Consider the following 18288-nt stretch of genomic DNA (forward strand, 5'->3'; position numbering starts at 1 on the left):
ATGCCACCGTCCAAGGACTTACCTTGAGAAATGTCACAGCATGCAAAGCCAAAAAAAAAGCAGCACTCTTTCCTTTGCTTTTTTTTGCACCTTGCAAAGGATGGACTTTGAAACATCACCTACTATGCCTATAAAAACATTTGCAGTTCTGTCATGGAATTAAGCTATGAAAAAATGTTGATGTAATGAATACAGCCAGATCTCATAATTTTGGACATAATGTGGTGACATAATTTTGGAAGGATTTTTTCTGGAAGAGATGAAAGGGTTTTTTAAGACTTTCACACAGTTTTGTGGGTTCACTCCAAACCCCTGCACTTGCTTTCATAACATCACTTGTACCTCCAAGGACAAGGTGTGTTAGCACTGGGGATAGCTGTGCTCAGGTCTCAGGGATGGACAGTGGCTGGACAGCCAGAGACTGCTGGAAATTGGTAGGGCTCTAGTAGACAATGGGAAAGAGATGAAAGGATGTAAAATCAAAGCTGATAAAAGATGTGCAGTATATTGTATGCATCTGATGTCCGTCACTGAAAGCTTTCATTTTCACATAATAATGGAAGAAAAATATTCACTGCCTTGATTTTCACATTGAGATTGGATAGACAAAGGGAAGAAGCTGCACAGATACTGCACAAATAAATACAGCCCTAAATGCAAGGGAAATCTCTGTGTCTAAGTGTATGAGTGGACGTGTGAATTTGCACCTACAAACACGTGCCAAGTGAGCTGTTTATGTACTAGAACTTCTCAGGCTGGTGTGAGTCCATGTGGCAATAGATTGTGAGGGACCTGTATCCATGATACCATTCACTGCCTGTGGAAAGGTGTTTCCAATTTCCACTGTCACATAGCAGCCAAATAAACATTGGCTACCAATAACATTGGCAGCCACAGAAGACAGTAAATGATGCCTTTGATTTTTTTTTTTCTTTGATATAATAAACTTGGAGTAAACAAGCATTTGTTCCTCTTTTTTTCCCAGCCTAAGGCAGTCAGACTTATCGATGCAGGAGGAAGTTCTCCAGTGGCTCAGGCAGGTGCAGCTTGGGGACTGAGCAGAGGCATGAGCGGCCCAGGTGCCTTCTGATACACAACCGGCACAGCTGGGCCAGGCTGGCAGGACCTGGGGGAGGTAAAAGCAAGAATAAGCACCTCAAACCCACCACCAGAATGAGTCAAAGCAGCAAACACCAGCAAGATTGGCAACTCAGACCAAACACTACATAATGACTGGCTGAGGTCAGGGAGAGTTAGATACATTATTGTTTGTATTACAGTTTTGTTGTCAGAGTTGGTTCAGCAGTTTGAAAGCTGTGAGCACCAAACACCTTTTTCTGTATGCACAGCTAGGCTGTTTGGCATCTTTTCTTGAGCAAACACCTAAAAAAGTGTCTGCACTGGAGAGAGAGCTCTGGAATGCATAGCCCTGCTCAGGATATAAGACAACTCCCAGCAGTTTTGTGAGGATAAAGTATAAGTACAGGTCATTGTTCATATATACAGAACATGCTTTTTCCTACATCTACTGGTGTCTCAGCAGGTATCTGTACAAGTAGTATCTGCAACTGTGCCTTTTTACATGACCACAGTCTCAGAATATTTATGTTTGTCAGTCAGTCCACCAGTGCCCCTCAAAACATTTCTTTCTGTGACATCTAATTTTAGCTAAATCTGACTGAAGGGGGGAACACTTTTGAAGAAAGGTCTCAAAGACAGAAAGTTTTACTTTTTTTTTTTTTCTAAAAAGACATTGAGAAAAAAACTAAAAAAAAAAAAAAAGAAAGAAAAAAAAGAAGAAGCAACAACAAAAAACCAGGATGAGAAGATGGGAAATCTTTTTGCCCTTCCCTTGCTGCATGTGAGAACTCTTGTTACACATCAATCAGAGGGTGGAGTGGTTGCAAAGCTGTCAGAGGACTCATCCTGGGCAGTGGCTGGCACAGTGCTGCCCACAGTGGAGCTGCCCAGGGTTTTCCCTGCAGGGTCACCAGGAGCTGTCCCCACCACAGAGCAGCTGAGGGGCATGCCAGGCACAAACCCACTGGATATGAGGCTCCACTGCTTCTGCAACTACAAGCTTGCACATGCAAATACACCCTGGTGGTGAATGTGTCCCTGCCTCCCCTTCACTTTCCTCCTGCCACAGCTGCTCCAGGTGCAGCCTTTACACCTGCCTGGGGTGCTCAGTTTTTGAGCCCTCTCTTGCCCTTCCATTCCAGTTTCTGTCCAAACAGTAACAATCACTGCAGAGTTTGACAAGTAACAGGTAGAGATGTGGGCTTAAAGGCCTGTCCTTATATCTTACAGGTCAACTTCATAATCTGTGCTTTTACCACAGGAAAATTTAGGAGCTTAAACAGGCTGATAATATCCCCTCTGAGAAGAAATTAATAGAAAAATGTGGGATATATAAAAAAGAACTTTTGTACTACTGTCGCTGGAAGTGAAGAAAGGAACTACCATCTTCTAAAGCACTTAGGAAAACAGACACATTTTGTATTTCACATCACTTAATAGCTAGTGAGAGGAGAAATTAAAGGGACCCATGCAAGTAACCTCAGTGGAGAAGTTAGGGGTAGAGAAACTCTTTAGCCTGGGGTACTTATTTGAAACAGAGGGACCTCAGAAAACACAGAAGTAGAGGAAAATAATAGTTGCATGTTAAGCACAGCAAAATATCTGAAAGTGGGACCAAAGGTGAAGAAACTGAGGAAACTTCATGCCTGAAAAACAGTCAGCAGGAACTGAAATACCTTTAGAGCCTTTCTGACTGCAAAGGAGAAGAGGGTGACAAGCTGAGCATGGAAATCAAAAGGAAAGTTCAGGAAGAGAAAATTATCAATATTATGATATTTCTTTATCTACACCAACTCTGATTCACACAGGGCAATGGTAGCAGGACACTTGGCAGCCCTGCCTTTGCTGCCACAGTCTGCCACTGAGCTCTGGGCAACTCAGGTGTGGGAACAAAAGTCACACAAGGTGAGAAGCATTCAAACAAAATTCCTCCCAGAAGGTTTTAGACATGACAAATTAAAGCTCTGCATGAAATGTCATGCAGAAAGGGAACAGGACAGAAGGATATTAAGCCAATGTTTTGTTTTCTCCATAAAGCTCACCCATGTTCAGAGGGTTGGGACAAAGCCTGTGTGCAACACTGACATTTATTAATTTACCATGCAAGAGCTGTTTGGAATTGGGCTTTTTGTGCACATCATGCTTTGGTCCTTGGTGGGTTGTGAGCAGGCTGCATGGGGGGAGCACCATTCACCCTCCGAGTCAGGAGAGCCTCAGGGGACACAGGCCAGCTAAGAGGGTACCAGTGAGCTGGGAAACACAGAGATTAGAGGAGGGGGAACTAATTCAGCAAACCCAGAGCACAGGGATGTTGCTCTTGGATGCATCAAGTTCTGGCCAAAGGTTATGCAGGTGAAAACAGCGCAAGAGAATCCTGATTTAATTCTGCTCCAGTAAAACTGGAAGGATAATTAATTGCAGGAAGCCTGGAGGTAAACAGCAAAGTGCTGGTCTGATGTTGTTGAGTTAGGGATGGAAGAAAAGACTCTGGGTTTTAGAAGCTGAATTAGAAGGTAATTTGATGAAGGTAGTGGGCTTTTTATAATGTGGCTCACTAAAGTGAGACTCGATTGGTCTCAGAGTAAAAACTTCTCATACTATTGGTGAACTATGAATTGTGCACTTTGGAGAACTATATTTATAAACAACGGTTACAAAAAGAAAAATAATAATGGTTTTAATTTTTTTTCTCTAAGTTTCCCAGATAAAAATTGTGTCTGTTCTTTCTTCAACTAAACTGAAAATATCCACACTGGTCTGTTCTGGGATTGCAGCCCCATAAACCACATGGAAGAGCTGTGAAACTGAAGGGTCACCTGGCAAAGAGCTCTGCTTTCTCCTGGCAGCTGAGGACACACTCATCCATTGAGCCATGGTGCAAGGCTGAACACTGGGTGATGGTACTAAAATATTGTCTATTAATAAATTTTCATGGCAGTTTTTAACACCAGGAGTCCCACTAGGTAAATACGTGTGATTTTCCTTCAGTAGATAGGAAAAGAAAGCACAGAATAACTGACTGATTTACCTGCCAAAACCATAACACCAGGTGGCAGATCTAGCAACAAAACAGATTTCTGTGCCATGAGTTGGAGGTTTGAAGGCAGCAGAGAAGGTAAGAGAATGTATGTAGAGCATTACTTATAAAAGCAATTAAGAAAATATACTTAGGTAAAGTATACAAATACTGCTTTACTTAAAAAAAAGGAGAAGAAAGGAAACCATTACCTTCCCGAAGCAGAAGCGCCTGCTCCACTCTGCTGTGAGGTGTTGCAAGATCCAGGGCACATTTGAGGTCAGCATTTCTGCATTTTGGGTCAGCACCATAGTCTGTCAGCAGGACAACTATCTCCACGCTGGATTTCCTCGCTGCCGCGTGCAGGGGGGTGTCCAGTCGCTTCCCCACGTTCACGTTGGCTCCTGGGGTGAGCAAAGCTCCTGGTTAGATCTGGTGGGCACCAGGGACTGTCTGAACCTGTATCACACAGGCTGGTTTCCACCAGGAACCTCAATAGATGAGGGGGATGGATGGCACACAGGATCTCTCAACAGCATCTGTGCAAAGCTCAGCAGGTCCAACAGCTGCTCTGGCAGAGTGCTCTGGGCCACCAAACCCTGTCTGCAATGCTCAGGATTGAGCAGCCTGACCTTCAACCCAAAACATACTCAAAGCCTACCATGTGTTCTTTAAAGTTGTTAATAGCATAAAATCTAATATGGATTACGTTCATTGAATTGCCCCCAAAACCTTTAGGCATCTCATTGTAATAAGTCTGGGAGCACAGCAAGCAAAATGCTTGTCTCAGGCTGGCTGGGCACAGCAGGGCCACACTTTGAGCAGGTGTAAGTCAGATAATGCACACTGACAGCAAAAATTTATGCTAGTTCATAGCCTGTGCCTGGACCTGCAGTGATTATTCTTCCAAGAAGCTTTACTGCTGCTCTCATCATCCACTGAGGAGGAGGTGAAGTTAATGGTTCTGATAAACTGCTACGTTAAGCAAGAGTTGATTTTGGTCAGTAATATCAGCCAGCATTTTCTGTGCTTCCTGTTATTATTCTAGAAAACTAAAAGGATTCTGTTTTCACATTCAGATAGCCTCAGGGAGGTGTCTGTAATTAAGAAGGCTTTTCACTTAGGAAAACGTAATTTCTTTATCAACATGAGAAATTTTTAATGGCCTCAAATGAGGCCACAACTCTTGTGGAAATGACCCATGATGTTTTAAGTAGAGAGGCAGCTCAGAGAGACCAGCAGCATTGCCTCACACCACCATAGCTCTCCCTCAGCCCCTTTTCCAGGTGTACCTAGCTCCAAAAGCTTCTTGACACATTCTGTTCTCTGGTAGGTGCAGGCCATGTAGAGAAGGCTCCCATGCTGTGGGTCTTCTTCGTCAATGTCAACCTCATGGGCCAGGAGGGTCTCCATGCACTCCCTGTGACCTGTGGAGGGAAGAGCTGTCACTGAATTGCTGCAGAGCAGAACACACCCAGGTACAACTGTGAGGCACAAGAGCTGTGGAAAAGCCAAGCCTGTTTGTCTGTACTGATATGGAAAGACTTTTTTTTAAATGCTTAGTGAATGACAAAAGGCGCGTTTGTCACATAGTTATTGTTGGCTTTGCTTACACCCCTCACGCCCAGAACATCACCTCTCTCACCTCTCTTGACTGCTTCGTGGATGGGTGAGGGCAGGTGGTTCCCCAGCTGTGCCTTGGCTCCGGATTCCAGCAGCATGCTGACACAGGCTGCGCTGCCACTGCAGCAGGCGTTGAACAGGGGAGTCACCCCGTCGATGGTGGCTGCATTCACCTGCAGTGGGACACACTAGGATAATCCTGCTTAACAGGAATGCCCGTGCAACACGCCTCCTGGGCACACCAGACCTGCACCACAGCGAGACTCTTGCCTTGTTTAATTTCAGGAATTAATTTATTTGCGACTTTCTGAGTTATATGTTGGGACATAACATATAGAGCGTTCTCCTTTCATGTCTGCCCTCTTTCCCAGATAGTTAGTGCCATAAGGCAGAAACCCTGCCTGCTCTGAATGCTCCTGCTGGAGCTGCTAAAAAATGCAATTTTTTATTGTCTCTTTTTTTTTTAATGTGAAGCAGCTGAGTATCTTCAAGAGTGTTTAGTTTGCACCAGCCTCAAGGTGGAACACCCTCAAATGAAAATGGCTTTGCTTTTTAAAAGAAAACATTTACTTTCTGTTTAATATTTTCATCTGAAAACACTTTTCCAGCAAAAGAAATTTTCGTAGAAACATAATCCCAAACAGAAAAGGAGCTTGAAGGAGTTGATATGCATGTGTGTCTATGCAAACCAGAAATTTTCTTCCCCAACTTCTGATGTAAAGACCTGGCAAGAACCACTATTGCCATTCTCCACTGGGACAGCATAACTGTAGATCACAGAATCACAGAATATGCTGAGTTGGAAGGGATCCATCGGGATCATGGAGCCCAACTCCTGGCCTTGCAGAAGACACTCCAGGAATCACACCATACCCGTTTATGCTGCGTTTAACCATTCAGAAAGCCCTCAGTGCCAATTTATGAAGCAAATCTGCACATCTTTAACTCTGTGGCTGGAGAAGAGCAATGGATTATTCAAGCACATGTCAATTTGTAAAATTTCCACCACCCTCACTCCTCCCAGTGTCATCAGGCAGGTGTGGCTGAAGTGCTGGAGGCACTGGAGGTCTCTTGACTGTTTTGGTGCTGCTTGGTTTCTTGCCGTATAAATTTTACTTGAAAACCCAGCTGACATAAAAATATCCTTATATATTTCACCCATTCCTTAGTCTCTATTGGGAACATGTACTCTGCCTTAGGTCCAGCTGTGGGAATTTTTATTTTATTAGTAGATAAAATGTTTCATTGCTTCAGGCATATACATTTTTACTTACATGAGACTCCCAAACCTTCCCACAGAAAACCAGATGTAATTCCAGTGATCACTGCTGAGGGGGGAGGGGGAGGGCAAAGCTGTGAGTTACTTTCTTCAAGGTTATTTCACTTAGCATCTTTAATTTGTTTTCCATCAATCTTGACCATGTTTCACACACAAAGGGAAAACAAAAGAGAATAAAGGGATGACACAAGGGGGAGACAAATCTATCACCCAGGGAAACAGAGCACTGTTATGGACAAATCACCCAGGGAAACAGAACACTGTTATGTTTTTCCACATTTCTGTCTGAGATGTCAGCCTGCATCTTGGCCCTGCCACCTGGACAGCACATCCAACATCCCCACTGATGGGGGGAGCACCCGTTCCCAGGTGCCCCTGTCCCAAAGTCATCCCCAGGACTTACCTGGGCACCATTTTCCAGCAGCACCTTGGCACAGGCCACGTGCCCACCCAGGCAGGCCTCGTGGAGAGCTGACACACGGTCTGTGGTCAGCAGGTTCACGTTGAAACCCTGCAAAGGGAGCAGGGGGTGAGGGGACAGCCCTGCCCTGCACAGCTCCTGCAGGGCTGCTGGGGTGCCCGTGGCAGGGAGAGTCACGGCAGAGATGTGTGTCAGGGAAAGGGCTCAGGTCACATTGGTGCTGTGCAGTGATTTCTTGTCCCCACAAACCACAGCTGCTGGTGGGGTTAGTGGAGGAGCAATCATAAGCAAAGCCTTCTGTTTCTAGCTCTTTATGATGCACTGTCAATTGCAGGAAATGCTTCACATTTCTTTAATTTATATGGGTGTCATTTCCTTCCCTATTGAGTCCTGCACCAGGAGCTACAGCTGGAGGGATTCACCTCCCTGAATGAGGATGCTTCTTTGGAAAAATGTGTATTTGATGATTGGCTTTTCGCAAATATGAAAATGAATATTATATGTGTTGTGTTAGAAAGTTATGCTGTATCAATTCTCTTAAGTAGAGTGTTAAATATAGTTTTAGGTTATAACAAAATGTTAAAATAGAAACGATGCTATGTAGGATACTTTTTTCTAAAGAAAAGACTCGCACCAAGATAGCAGTCACAGGACACCTAAATCTTTCAGAGAAAAAGAATTTATTGCTCCATTATCAGAAGAAATGAACTTCTTCCCACCTCGCACAGCCAGGACGATGCCGTTAGAATTAAGAGGAAGAAGTTGACGATGACCAGACAGACTCCTGTGTTTGAATGGAATTTATGCATCATGTATGACATCTATGAACATGCAACAGGTTATTGTTTTTAAGGGTTAATCCTCTGTTAACCTATGTCCTTTTCGGGCTCATGCTGCCCAGAAAAAGATACCAGGACATCCATAACTCTTTGTCTCTATTGTCTCATATTGTCCTAATTCAAATTGTCCAAATTATTATTACTTTAATTATATTGTTATTTTTATAACCATTTTATTATCATTAAACTTTTTAAAATTTTAAAAACAAGTGATTGGTGTTTTTCACATTTCTGGCACAGGTATCTGCAGCTCAGCTGGAGCTGGCAGCTCCTTAAGTGGGGAGAAACAGGATTCCCTAGGATAAGCATCCCGTGCTAAAGCAGCTGTTTCCAACAGGGCAGACAAATTGTATCCTAAAAGTTCTTTCATTCACCACATGGGGTAGCCAAGGGTGTTTCACTCAGAGGTAATAAGTACCTGGTAAACCTATAAGAGAGATGAATCAAATCCCACCCACAAATCAGTTCCTCTTATCTGACCATCCAGGAAATGTTTTGCACTGGAAGAAGGAACAGTGATTTACAAATCACTGTTGATTTCCTGTTGATCACTGTTGAATGCCTTATTTCAGGTGTTTCCCTAACTAACAGTTGCCATATCTATTCCTGCACAAAGACACACCTGACATATTCCCAAAGGGAAAGCAGTTGTCACACGTGTTTTCCTCTGATTGCAACTACATCTCCTGGTAATTAGAATTCTGCAGCCTGAAAGCAGCTCCATTTTCTGCTTGATGTTATATTTTGAAGCACTGCTGGTGTCTGCCTGACGTGCTATAGTCAGGGCAGCTCACGAGATGGCAGCAATGCACTTTTTGGTACACAGTACCCAATGCAATGGGCAGAAAGGAGTACCTGGGAGCAACCTCACACAGCAAAAAAGGCAGCAGTCCTGACACCATGAGCATTAAAAGCACTGTAAACACTTCAGGCTAAGCATTACATGATAGAAAAACAATCTTTTTCAGTCATGTGAAAATATTATTAATGTAAAAGTTGTTTGTAAAATTTCTCATGCATTACAATGGTGCTAGGGGAATAGACAAAACCTTGAAAAAATAGAGATTATTCCGTATTCTAATTGTGTGGTGGCTTTATACTTTGTGATCAGCATATTCCTTCAAGACTAATTTCTTCTAGAGACTCCTAATAAGGAGACCTATTCTCAATCATCATTCATATATATATGCATATATATATTTAACAAATAATAGTCATATCAAGTGAAAGAATAAGCACTGATATCTTGGGAAAAACAGAAATTCCTTCCATTACAAAATGAAGAATAAGTTGTTGATCTTACAATGGCTGTTTGCCAATCATCACTCATGATAAACCTTGTTTTCAATGTATGTGAAAAATCAAACTTTTTCAGGCATTGAAATAGGAGTTGGTGAGTTCTTGAGCCATTTGAAAACTCCAGCACTACATCACCTCCCTGTGTCCAGGCATTCCCTGTGCAGCCAGAGCCTCAGTGGCTTTCTTGAAAGCTGTGGTGCTGCAGTAGGGACTTCTGAGTGTCCCACAGACATTCAAGTACAGTCCCATTCTTCATTTCAGGCTGGTATATTAGAAGCAATGAGCAATGATTGTGCTGCTCCATGAACAATTTCATCCCTGCATTTATCAATCTGTGGTGACTCAGCTCCAATTCAGGCTCTACAGACATTGCTGCCTTGATCTCTTGATCAGCAAGGACCTTCATCTTTTATTCCCAAAATTAAATGTCTTCAGGAAAAGGAGAAACAATGGATTAACTAAGTGAAAAAACCATACCAGTGGGTGCTTCCTCAGTGTACAACCATGAACAGTGCATAACCAGGGCATCTGGTGAGCAACTACAACACCGGGTGCTCCACAAAGCAAGTGGTGTAAGGTCAGCATAAATGGAGATAGAGGGGTCAGAAAACCATCAGATCCCTAAATGAATAAAGCCTCTTTATTTTTATCTCTAACCTCCATTACTTCCTCTTCCATAAAAATAACTTTATGTCAGCAGGTGAAGGAAAGAGGGATCAGAAAATGGGAGGGAAAATACTGTCTGTAAACAGCATCTTGTTTTCAGCTGCAGCTAAATGCCTCAAGAGATGTCTGGAGAGGAGGCTTTCAAACTGGCAGCTCCCCTCCTTGGGGATGTTGTCCATTAGAGATCTGACCTCTGGTAATAATTATTTGCCTTGACTATAAAAGTCTGATAGCCAAGTCAAAAGCTTTACATTCAGGGAATTAATTTCCCTGCGGTTGCCTTGGGGGCAAGAGGGAGAGAGGGGCAGTAACCTATTTGTGCTAAATGGGGACACTGAGTTTAAGCAAAGGTGGGAAGGAAGATGATGAGCAGAGCACAAAGAACCATAAACTCTTTTCATATCCAGCTTCTTTTCCTTCTCATGTATTCTCTACTCCTCTCTTCCTTTTGCCTGACTCTCAGTTCCTTTTGGAGCAGAGGGTTTAGGCTGACTATAAAAGGCAAGATGCCTTTTATAAGGCATGCCTTTTACTTTTTGGGTTTTTTCTAATAGCCTACATTTATATATTTATTGTCCTTATTCTCAAGCCTAGTTGCATGGTTCATCATTAAGAAAGAACACAAGGATCATTATTTATTATATAGCAAGCTGCAAGCTGTGATAGTCTTTGTCCCAGGCTTGTCCCCAGCCTCTTAACTGAGCAAACTAAAACATGCCCAGAGGTGTTTGTGCTGATATATTATTCAAACAGCCATATTTCTTATGCCCTGTTGCAGTCTATTACCAGCTCACCAGCCCATAAATACAATTCATGTGAAAGCACCTTGCTTCCCAGCCTTTCCTTTCCCTGTGGGCTTTTACCTGTGCAATCAAGGTTTTCAGAGAGAGAAGGCGTCCCTGGAAGGCAGCATCGTGGAGAGGGGACCGGTCTGCCCAGCTGCCTGAAACAGCAAATGCATGGAGCTAATTCAGGGATGCAGCAAAAGCACATCCTGGGAGGACAGGGGAAGCACAGCCACATGTAAATGCAGATCAGGACTGAAATCAATGTGGGCTTAGTGGTGAAACTGTTGGATGAATTAATTTCAGCAGAGCAGCTGAGGTATCAGCAATCCTGAGAAAGCTGGCTGCTCACTAAGGAACCTAAACAAAAGCTTCTTGGCAGAACTTTTAGAAGAACAGCTAAAAACATGTTTCAGCAAAGATCACGAGTTTAGTGCTGCTGGGTCTCACATGGAGACTTCAGAACCCTGCAATTCTCCTACTCAAAACCATATTAGCCTCCACCTTTCCTCGGGAGCTCTTGTCACAAATTGCATCCCAGCTTCTCTGACACTTTGTTCAGAGCCTCGTAGCAGGGTTGACTTGTCCATCAAATGAATTCTGACATGTCCTTGGCAGTTTTATTTCCTGAACTGACGATTTCATAAATAACATCCTTCCTCTCAGACTACCATGTAACAGGTTTAATCATTCTCTACACGGAAATATTTCAGAAAATACATGGAAAAACAAATTCTGCCTGAGGGCTTTACTTTTCTTCTTTAATAATTTTGAGATGCTGAACTGTTCAGACTCCTTCACATAGGCTTGCTTGCCCTTTTTCTTATCCCAATCTATTTATGCCAAGAAAAAATAATTCTTTAGCCTAGCTACTACCTACAGGCATAGACATTCAGCTCAGGTTAAATCCCTGCCACTCAAAAAGAGAGCAAATTTACTTGTCCTATATTAAAATTCATAACCATCCTGTGACACAGTGTGTAGTAAGTGTTTCTCCAAAGGCCAGCTGCATTTCCAGTGCCACAGGACAGAAGCAAAACCAGTGTTTGCATTCATGCTCTGTTGTACAGCAAACCCATGGGCACTGATCTGAAACCCTTGTCCTGTTTAATTTTTTCAGCTATGCCACACAGCAGTGAGAATGGAAAGGGTGATTTATCTCCATTTCACATGCTACCCAAGGCAGGGAGAAATCAATGAGAGGCATGGACACATCCATGGGGACTTGAGGCCAAGGACACAGCAGAGGTTTTACCCTTAGCCAAAGGAGTCTCCTTTTGTTACCCAAGGACCAGGATGCACTTCAGCTATTGGAGTTACAGTTTTAACTGTAGTAATTATTTTTGTTTCCATTTATTTACAGAGCACTTCCTGGGCTCCTAAGGCAGGAAACTGGCATGGAAAGAACTGGCACAATGTATGGCAAGGCTCTGAATGACACATCAGTCAAAATGATGGAAACAGGAACCAAGAAATGCTTTCCTTAAACCCCCCCAAATACCCCACACCTCTCATCATGCTGGTGACTGAAACAGGCAAGCTCGGCTCAGAAAGTCAGGAGACATTGCAAGTGACAAAGCCCAGAGCCCTTATACAGCAGGAGGATTCAGGAGTTACTCAAACAGAGCTCCAGGGCCTTATTTAACCTTTTATGCAGAGTATAGCTCGTGCGAGTGCGTGCTCTCACATGCATTTCCAGGGCATTTCCAATGCATGTGTGTGCACACACAGCCTCAGGACAACACTCACTCTGCACACTCCCACCACAACCTACCTCCCTGAAACGTGTGGCAAATATAGTTCCCATATGGAGCACTTCTCCCTTGCTCAGCTGGGAGTGACATGACTGAAAGTGCTCTTTTCAAATGCCTAGAGATAAATTATGCAGCCCTGCTGCTGCTGCTGCTGCGCTACTTCACTGCAAAGAGAAAAGGTTGTGAAGCTCTGGCTGTAATATGATATAGTGCCCCAGCAACAACATCACATGATCTTATATTTTGTAAGATTATCCTTAATGACTTTCTGCAAATGGCAACTTGCAGATAAAAATGTGTTACAGCCTGCTGAATTTCAAGGCACCTCAATAAGAACTTGAAGGAAAAGCTTAAAGGAAAAACTGCTGCTCACCACGTGTCAGACTATGATTGCATAAAGGTGCTTGGAAAAAAATGACAGTAACAAATGACTGGAATTATATTCTAGAGAATAAAAAATAAATTAATAACCAAGACATGCCTGTATATATACAGGCTTCATAAAGGCTTTGTCAAAAATGCTTGGCTGCAGTATTTCTCTTGGCCAGATGTTAATCTCCCTGCTTTGGGTGCCCATCCCAAAGAACACCATCTGTGTTCTGATGCCATTCCTGTGCCTGTTCATGATGGCACAATCACAAAGCAAGTGCCCAACAAATGAGTCACACAGAAATGTGTGATGTCACAATGCTGATCAGAATCTGCAGCTAGGAAAATAAGCCCTCATTGGCTGTAAATTGAAAATACCGTGTCATTTTAATTAGTGGAATTAACAGGAATGCAATCACATGCCAATCATTATTATGGCAGTGATCTGAAGGACTTAAAACACTTGAAAAAAACCAAAACCATGACCTGCTAAGTAACCTATTAAATACAATATATTTTTGTGTTGTGTCTTTTTCAGAACAATTTTAGCTGCATTCATTTTTATCATCTGATTTAACAAAACAAGGCTTCTTTGCTTGGATTCATACAGTCATTAGTTAAATCCTCCTAGCATCTCCTTTCAGAAAATCAACATGCTAAAACTTTTCCCTAAATATTCTCTGGTAGTAAAACTGGATGTTTAGTAAAACAGTCTGTAACCACTGATAAAGAACACCTTGTACTGAGAACAGTATTTTTATTTACCATAGTGCATTGACCAAATGTCATCCTCATTCTAGCTGGGTAATTGTTGGAGTCTCATATTTTGCACACCTAAACCATGCCAACAAATAGTGACACTGCAAAGACCCCAGAAATGGGAGGCACTTCAGGTTAAAACATTTACCCCTGCCTTTAGCAAAAATCCCTCATTTCATGGTGACTCGCCGATTTAAATCATCAAGTTACAAAAATGTGGCAAATAAACATTTAAATGTTAGAGTCCATATTTTTACTTTACCTGGGACTATTCCATAGATCTCTTCTGCTATCCTGGCAGCTTCTTTTCTGTTGCCTTTAACAATATAGAAATGGGTCAGCAAAGCCAAGGAAATCTTAATTAAAAGCTTGAAGCAAAACAAAGCAAAAATGGCAAAATAAATGTTAGTGAAAGAATGGAGTATAGAAGTGCCCTCCATTTTGGTTTGCTCTTTGAATAGTTTCTCAGGTTGGCTAAGTTGCACTGGGCTATTCTTGGTATCATATGTCATCTATTTTAAACCCTTCAGGACCTGCTGTTCCTCAGTTACCAAAAATACATCCTGGTTTTATTTGGTATGAGGTGTTTGATGCTAAATAACAATATCAAGGATAAGATATTTTGAACATCTCTGCATACAGGAAACAAATGAGAAAATCCTTTCCAAACCTACATAAATGAGAGTAAGTTTTCAGACAGATGCTCTCCATACCATCTGAAAGCCTATACATCCACATTAGGTTTATTCTTAGAGATAGCAGTTCCATTTACAAAGACTACATAAAGTTGCAGAAATTGTTCAGATGCTGCAAAAATAATACTTTTCTGTCTTTTCCATCTTGAGAACAGGCCTTGCTGATACTCAGATACAGAACAAAGGCAAACATATCAAAGAAAAGCATTGTCATGAAAGAATTTGAAATAAATTCACATGGCCAAGCCAGGGCTAGGAAGTCAAAGTTATTCTAGGAGGAGAAAAGTACATTGAAATTGCACAAAAAGAAACACATAGCATATCATTTTTTCCCATTACTCAGGGATAAAGAATGGTGTCCATTGATATCTCTTGCAAACAGCATGTCTGTTTTGGAAATATTTTTACATTATCCTCCATTGATTCAAAGGTGTAATATTTGAAGTTGAACAAGATGCACCCTTTCTTTACCTGCCCTTTTTTCTTTTTGAAGCACATGGCTTTCCATAGAGAACAAAGGTTTTTTTCTGCATGTATGTATTTGAATCTATGTAGAACACCCCATCTCATTTTATTTAAATTTTTATTTATTCCCATTTTCCTATATGTACCATAGGAGGAGGAGGATTTAAGTCTTACTTGATTCCTCTCTTTGTCCAAATTCTCTTAGCCTTCAATTCCAACATCTGACAAGGAAAAGAGCAGGATAATTCCTCTCTTAGAGATCCCAAAGAGATGGTGGATATGCACATGGAAATTATACAGCAAATTATTTCCCTGGGCATTTTAGATGTAATTTCTTTTGGTTTATAGCAATACAGCTGGTTTAGTACCTTGCTGTCTTTGGTGCTCAGCCCTCCCAGGTGCACTAAAATGCTGTATAAAATATGTGCAGAGATAAAACACTCCAAGCAATTTTCTCAAGTGAAACAATTTTACTAAAATTCTGAATTAAACCAAGTTATTACATTCTTACATAACTTAACCCCTTACAAAAGTATTACATCTACCTTTCCTTACACAGTAATATTAAATACCTGTAAAAACTATAATACTTATGAATAATTTTAATCACTTTAATACTGTTTGCCACAGACAGCTGAAGATAGAGATTACAGGACAAGAAAAGTTTCAGCTAAAGAATCACAGAAAAACCAAAATTTTGGTTTATTGGCAGTTAATTCTGCTCAGCTGAGAAACAGAGGAGAAAATAGAAAACAAATGTGGACCAAAAACCAGAATGGTCAGCCCAGAAAAATCTGAGATAATGAAAACATTCCTCCTAGAGCCAGAGGAATAGTAAAGGCTGTAAAGAACAAAATATTGGATGCAGAGAAAAAGAACACATAAAAAATATTAAGACCATTACAAAGTAAAGTCAGCCTAAATGACAGAGAAATCTTTCTTGTGTAAGATTTACAAAACTGGCTCTCAACAGGAGACAAGCAAGAAGGAAGAGCACCTTTTAAGAAAAAAAAAAACAGAAAACCAGCCTTTTGGTTGAGGAAAATAATTGATTTCTTTCTCAATCAGCCTACTAGATGGTATGTAGAATTGTACATGTTCATAAAACTCAGAAAAAATACAAGAAACTGAAAATCAGGTGATTGCCACTGAAATTCTTTTATCCCTAATGGAATAATACCAAAGAGCTCTCCAAGTGCTCTAGAAAACCACAGTAAAGTTTGACTGCTTGGAAGCAGTCACTGGAACATGACTCTCCCAGAAGGACTAACTCTATTTGTGTAGCAGCAAAATCACCCTCCTGGCTGCAGAACAAGACAAATAAAGATTTTCAGTTAAATTATTCAGTGAGTCATTTGAGAAAAACTTGTGTAATCTCCTAATCTGCTCTTAGTGTACAAGAGCACTAGGGAAATTAATGCAGTGGATGTAAAAGAAAATTATCATTGGGAACACAGCTGAACAGCATGGTGGAAAGTATGAGTACTGGTGAGGGTGGTAGCCAGACAACAGCAAGATTGGGTGTGATCACTCAGAAATCCCTGGTATTTTTGAAACTAGAGAGATGAGCAACGTGATTGCGTAGGCATGAGAACAGGCAGAACACAAGAGCAATGACAGTGCAGACACAGGATTGTCATCGCTCTCCCTTGCTCTTTTGAGCATCATTGCTCTGAGCTGAGTGAGGTGCATTATGCAACTCCATGAATAGACTTGAGTGAACAAGTCAACCCCCTGTAGAAAAAATACACCACACTGATTTATGCAAGATGCCCTAACTATTCCATGAATCATTCTTACTTAACTCTAGGATAATTACTAAATTGTTAAATCAACATATCAAAAAATTTATTAGTCCTTCCAAAAAATTGTCATGAGGAGGTAAATAGAAGTAGTTTAGCTAGATCTTCCAAAAAACTTGAAAAGTAATGTTTATATATGCTAGTTTACACACATGCAAGAAATAGGCAGAAAAAAAAAAGGCAATCCAGCTTAGAAAACAAGTTATTTTCAGTAAGGTTCACCTTAACTTTATCCAGCTTCTAGGGAGAAATATCAGATATGACCTAAAGAATTTGGCAAGGAAATAAAGAGATGAGGAATGCTCATCTCAAAGAACTTCAAAGAGGTATTGGTCTATTCTTATGCTACACACACTCTGAATTACAGCAGTGTATTTCTAATATATTTAGTTGGGATTAGAGTATCCAATGTATTCATTCAAAGTAAGGCAACTGGGGAAGAAAAAGGAGTCAGAAACGCTCAAACAAAAGAGATGAGAACAAAGGAGTCCATACAGAGCCTGGCTACTCCTTTTCTATCAGTTTCATCTAATAAATGACACTACTTCCCACACAAGCCTTGCCTTATTTGCATCCTTAGGTCAGCACACTTACAACACTCCTTTTGAGAAGAGATGTGAGAGTGACTCACTGGCTGCCAATGTGGGAGTGATCTCACCTATCTGCCACCCATCACACTGGGTAGGACCTGGTTATTGAAACTCCTGCTGCTGCCTGGGCAGGAGGACAGCAAATTCCAGCAGCAGCCAGTGCCTGTGTTCCCAGGGAATGCACCAGTCCCTCCTGCTTAAACAAGCAGCTTGAAGAACCAGTACAAGACAAGCAGCCATACACAGTTAAAGTTCAATGAATCCTGCACAAGTAGCATCTCTAGAGTTGTGAGAGTGTTGAAGCATGTCTGGATCTGAAAGCAAACTAATCTACCTGCTAGTTTTACAAGAAAATGTTAATTTTGGTATAATAATAAATTCAGACTCATAGCCTTATCCTGTCATTAGTTTTATTCCCTTAAAAAATATCCACCTTTTATCTCTGTCAATGTTCAAGTCATTAGGGAAAACTGTGGAAGTCAATATACTACTGAATGTCATGATGCACAGCAAATATCATGAGAGTAGTTTAATGATAGCAATTAAACACTAAAAATATTGAAATACTTTTAATTAAAAAAAATCAAAGTATTAAAGCATTTTGAGATTGATTATTCTATCTATTTACATAAAGTCTCTATTTTACTGAAGCAGAAAGCACCAGAAAGACTTTTACAATTAATTTTTAAAAGCCTAAGCATATATGAAAAAAAGGGACTAGTAAAGAGAAATAAATATCAAAAAGGGAAAAAATATAAACAGATGCAGAAAAACTTGAGCACAAACCAAGTAAATTACAGTAGTTATCTTCTTACAGATACATCCACACCCACTAAAACACAGTCT

General features: G+C 41.2%; 1 protein-coding gene across 2 annotated transcripts; it reads right to left on the reverse strand.

The window, feature by feature from the left end:
• Nucleotides 1-1001: 1001 nt before the first annotated feature.
• Nucleotides 1002-14402, reverse strand: ASB11 (ankyrin repeat and SOCS box containing 11). 2 transcript variants are annotated; one of them, XM_066571633.1, is made up of 7 exons: nucleotides 14153-14402; nucleotides 11087-11166; nucleotides 7402-7509; nucleotides 5742-5892; nucleotides 5389-5523; nucleotides 4309-4500; nucleotides 1002-1126 (listed from the first exon to the last, which is right to left on the reverse strand). In XM_066571633.1, the coding sequence occupies exons 1-7, from the start codon at nucleotides 14400-14402 to the stop codon at nucleotides 1002-1004; spliced, it is 1041 nt and encodes a 346-aa protein (XP_066427730.1). The 2 variants fall into 2 exon arrangements, with proteins under 2 accessions (XP_066427730.1, XP_066427731.1); XM_066571634.1 differs by having other exon boundaries at nucleotides 7402-7458; nucleotides 14153-14330.
• Between the last annotated feature and the right edge of the window lie 3886 nt (nucleotides 14403-18288).

This window comes from Molothrus aeneus, chromosome 2, assembly GCF_037042795.1.
Source record: "Molothrus aeneus isolate 106 chromosome 2, BPBGC_Maene_1.0, whole genome shotgun sequence".
NCBI lineage: Eukaryota > Metazoa > Chordata > Aves > Passeriformes > Icteridae > Molothrus > Molothrus aeneus.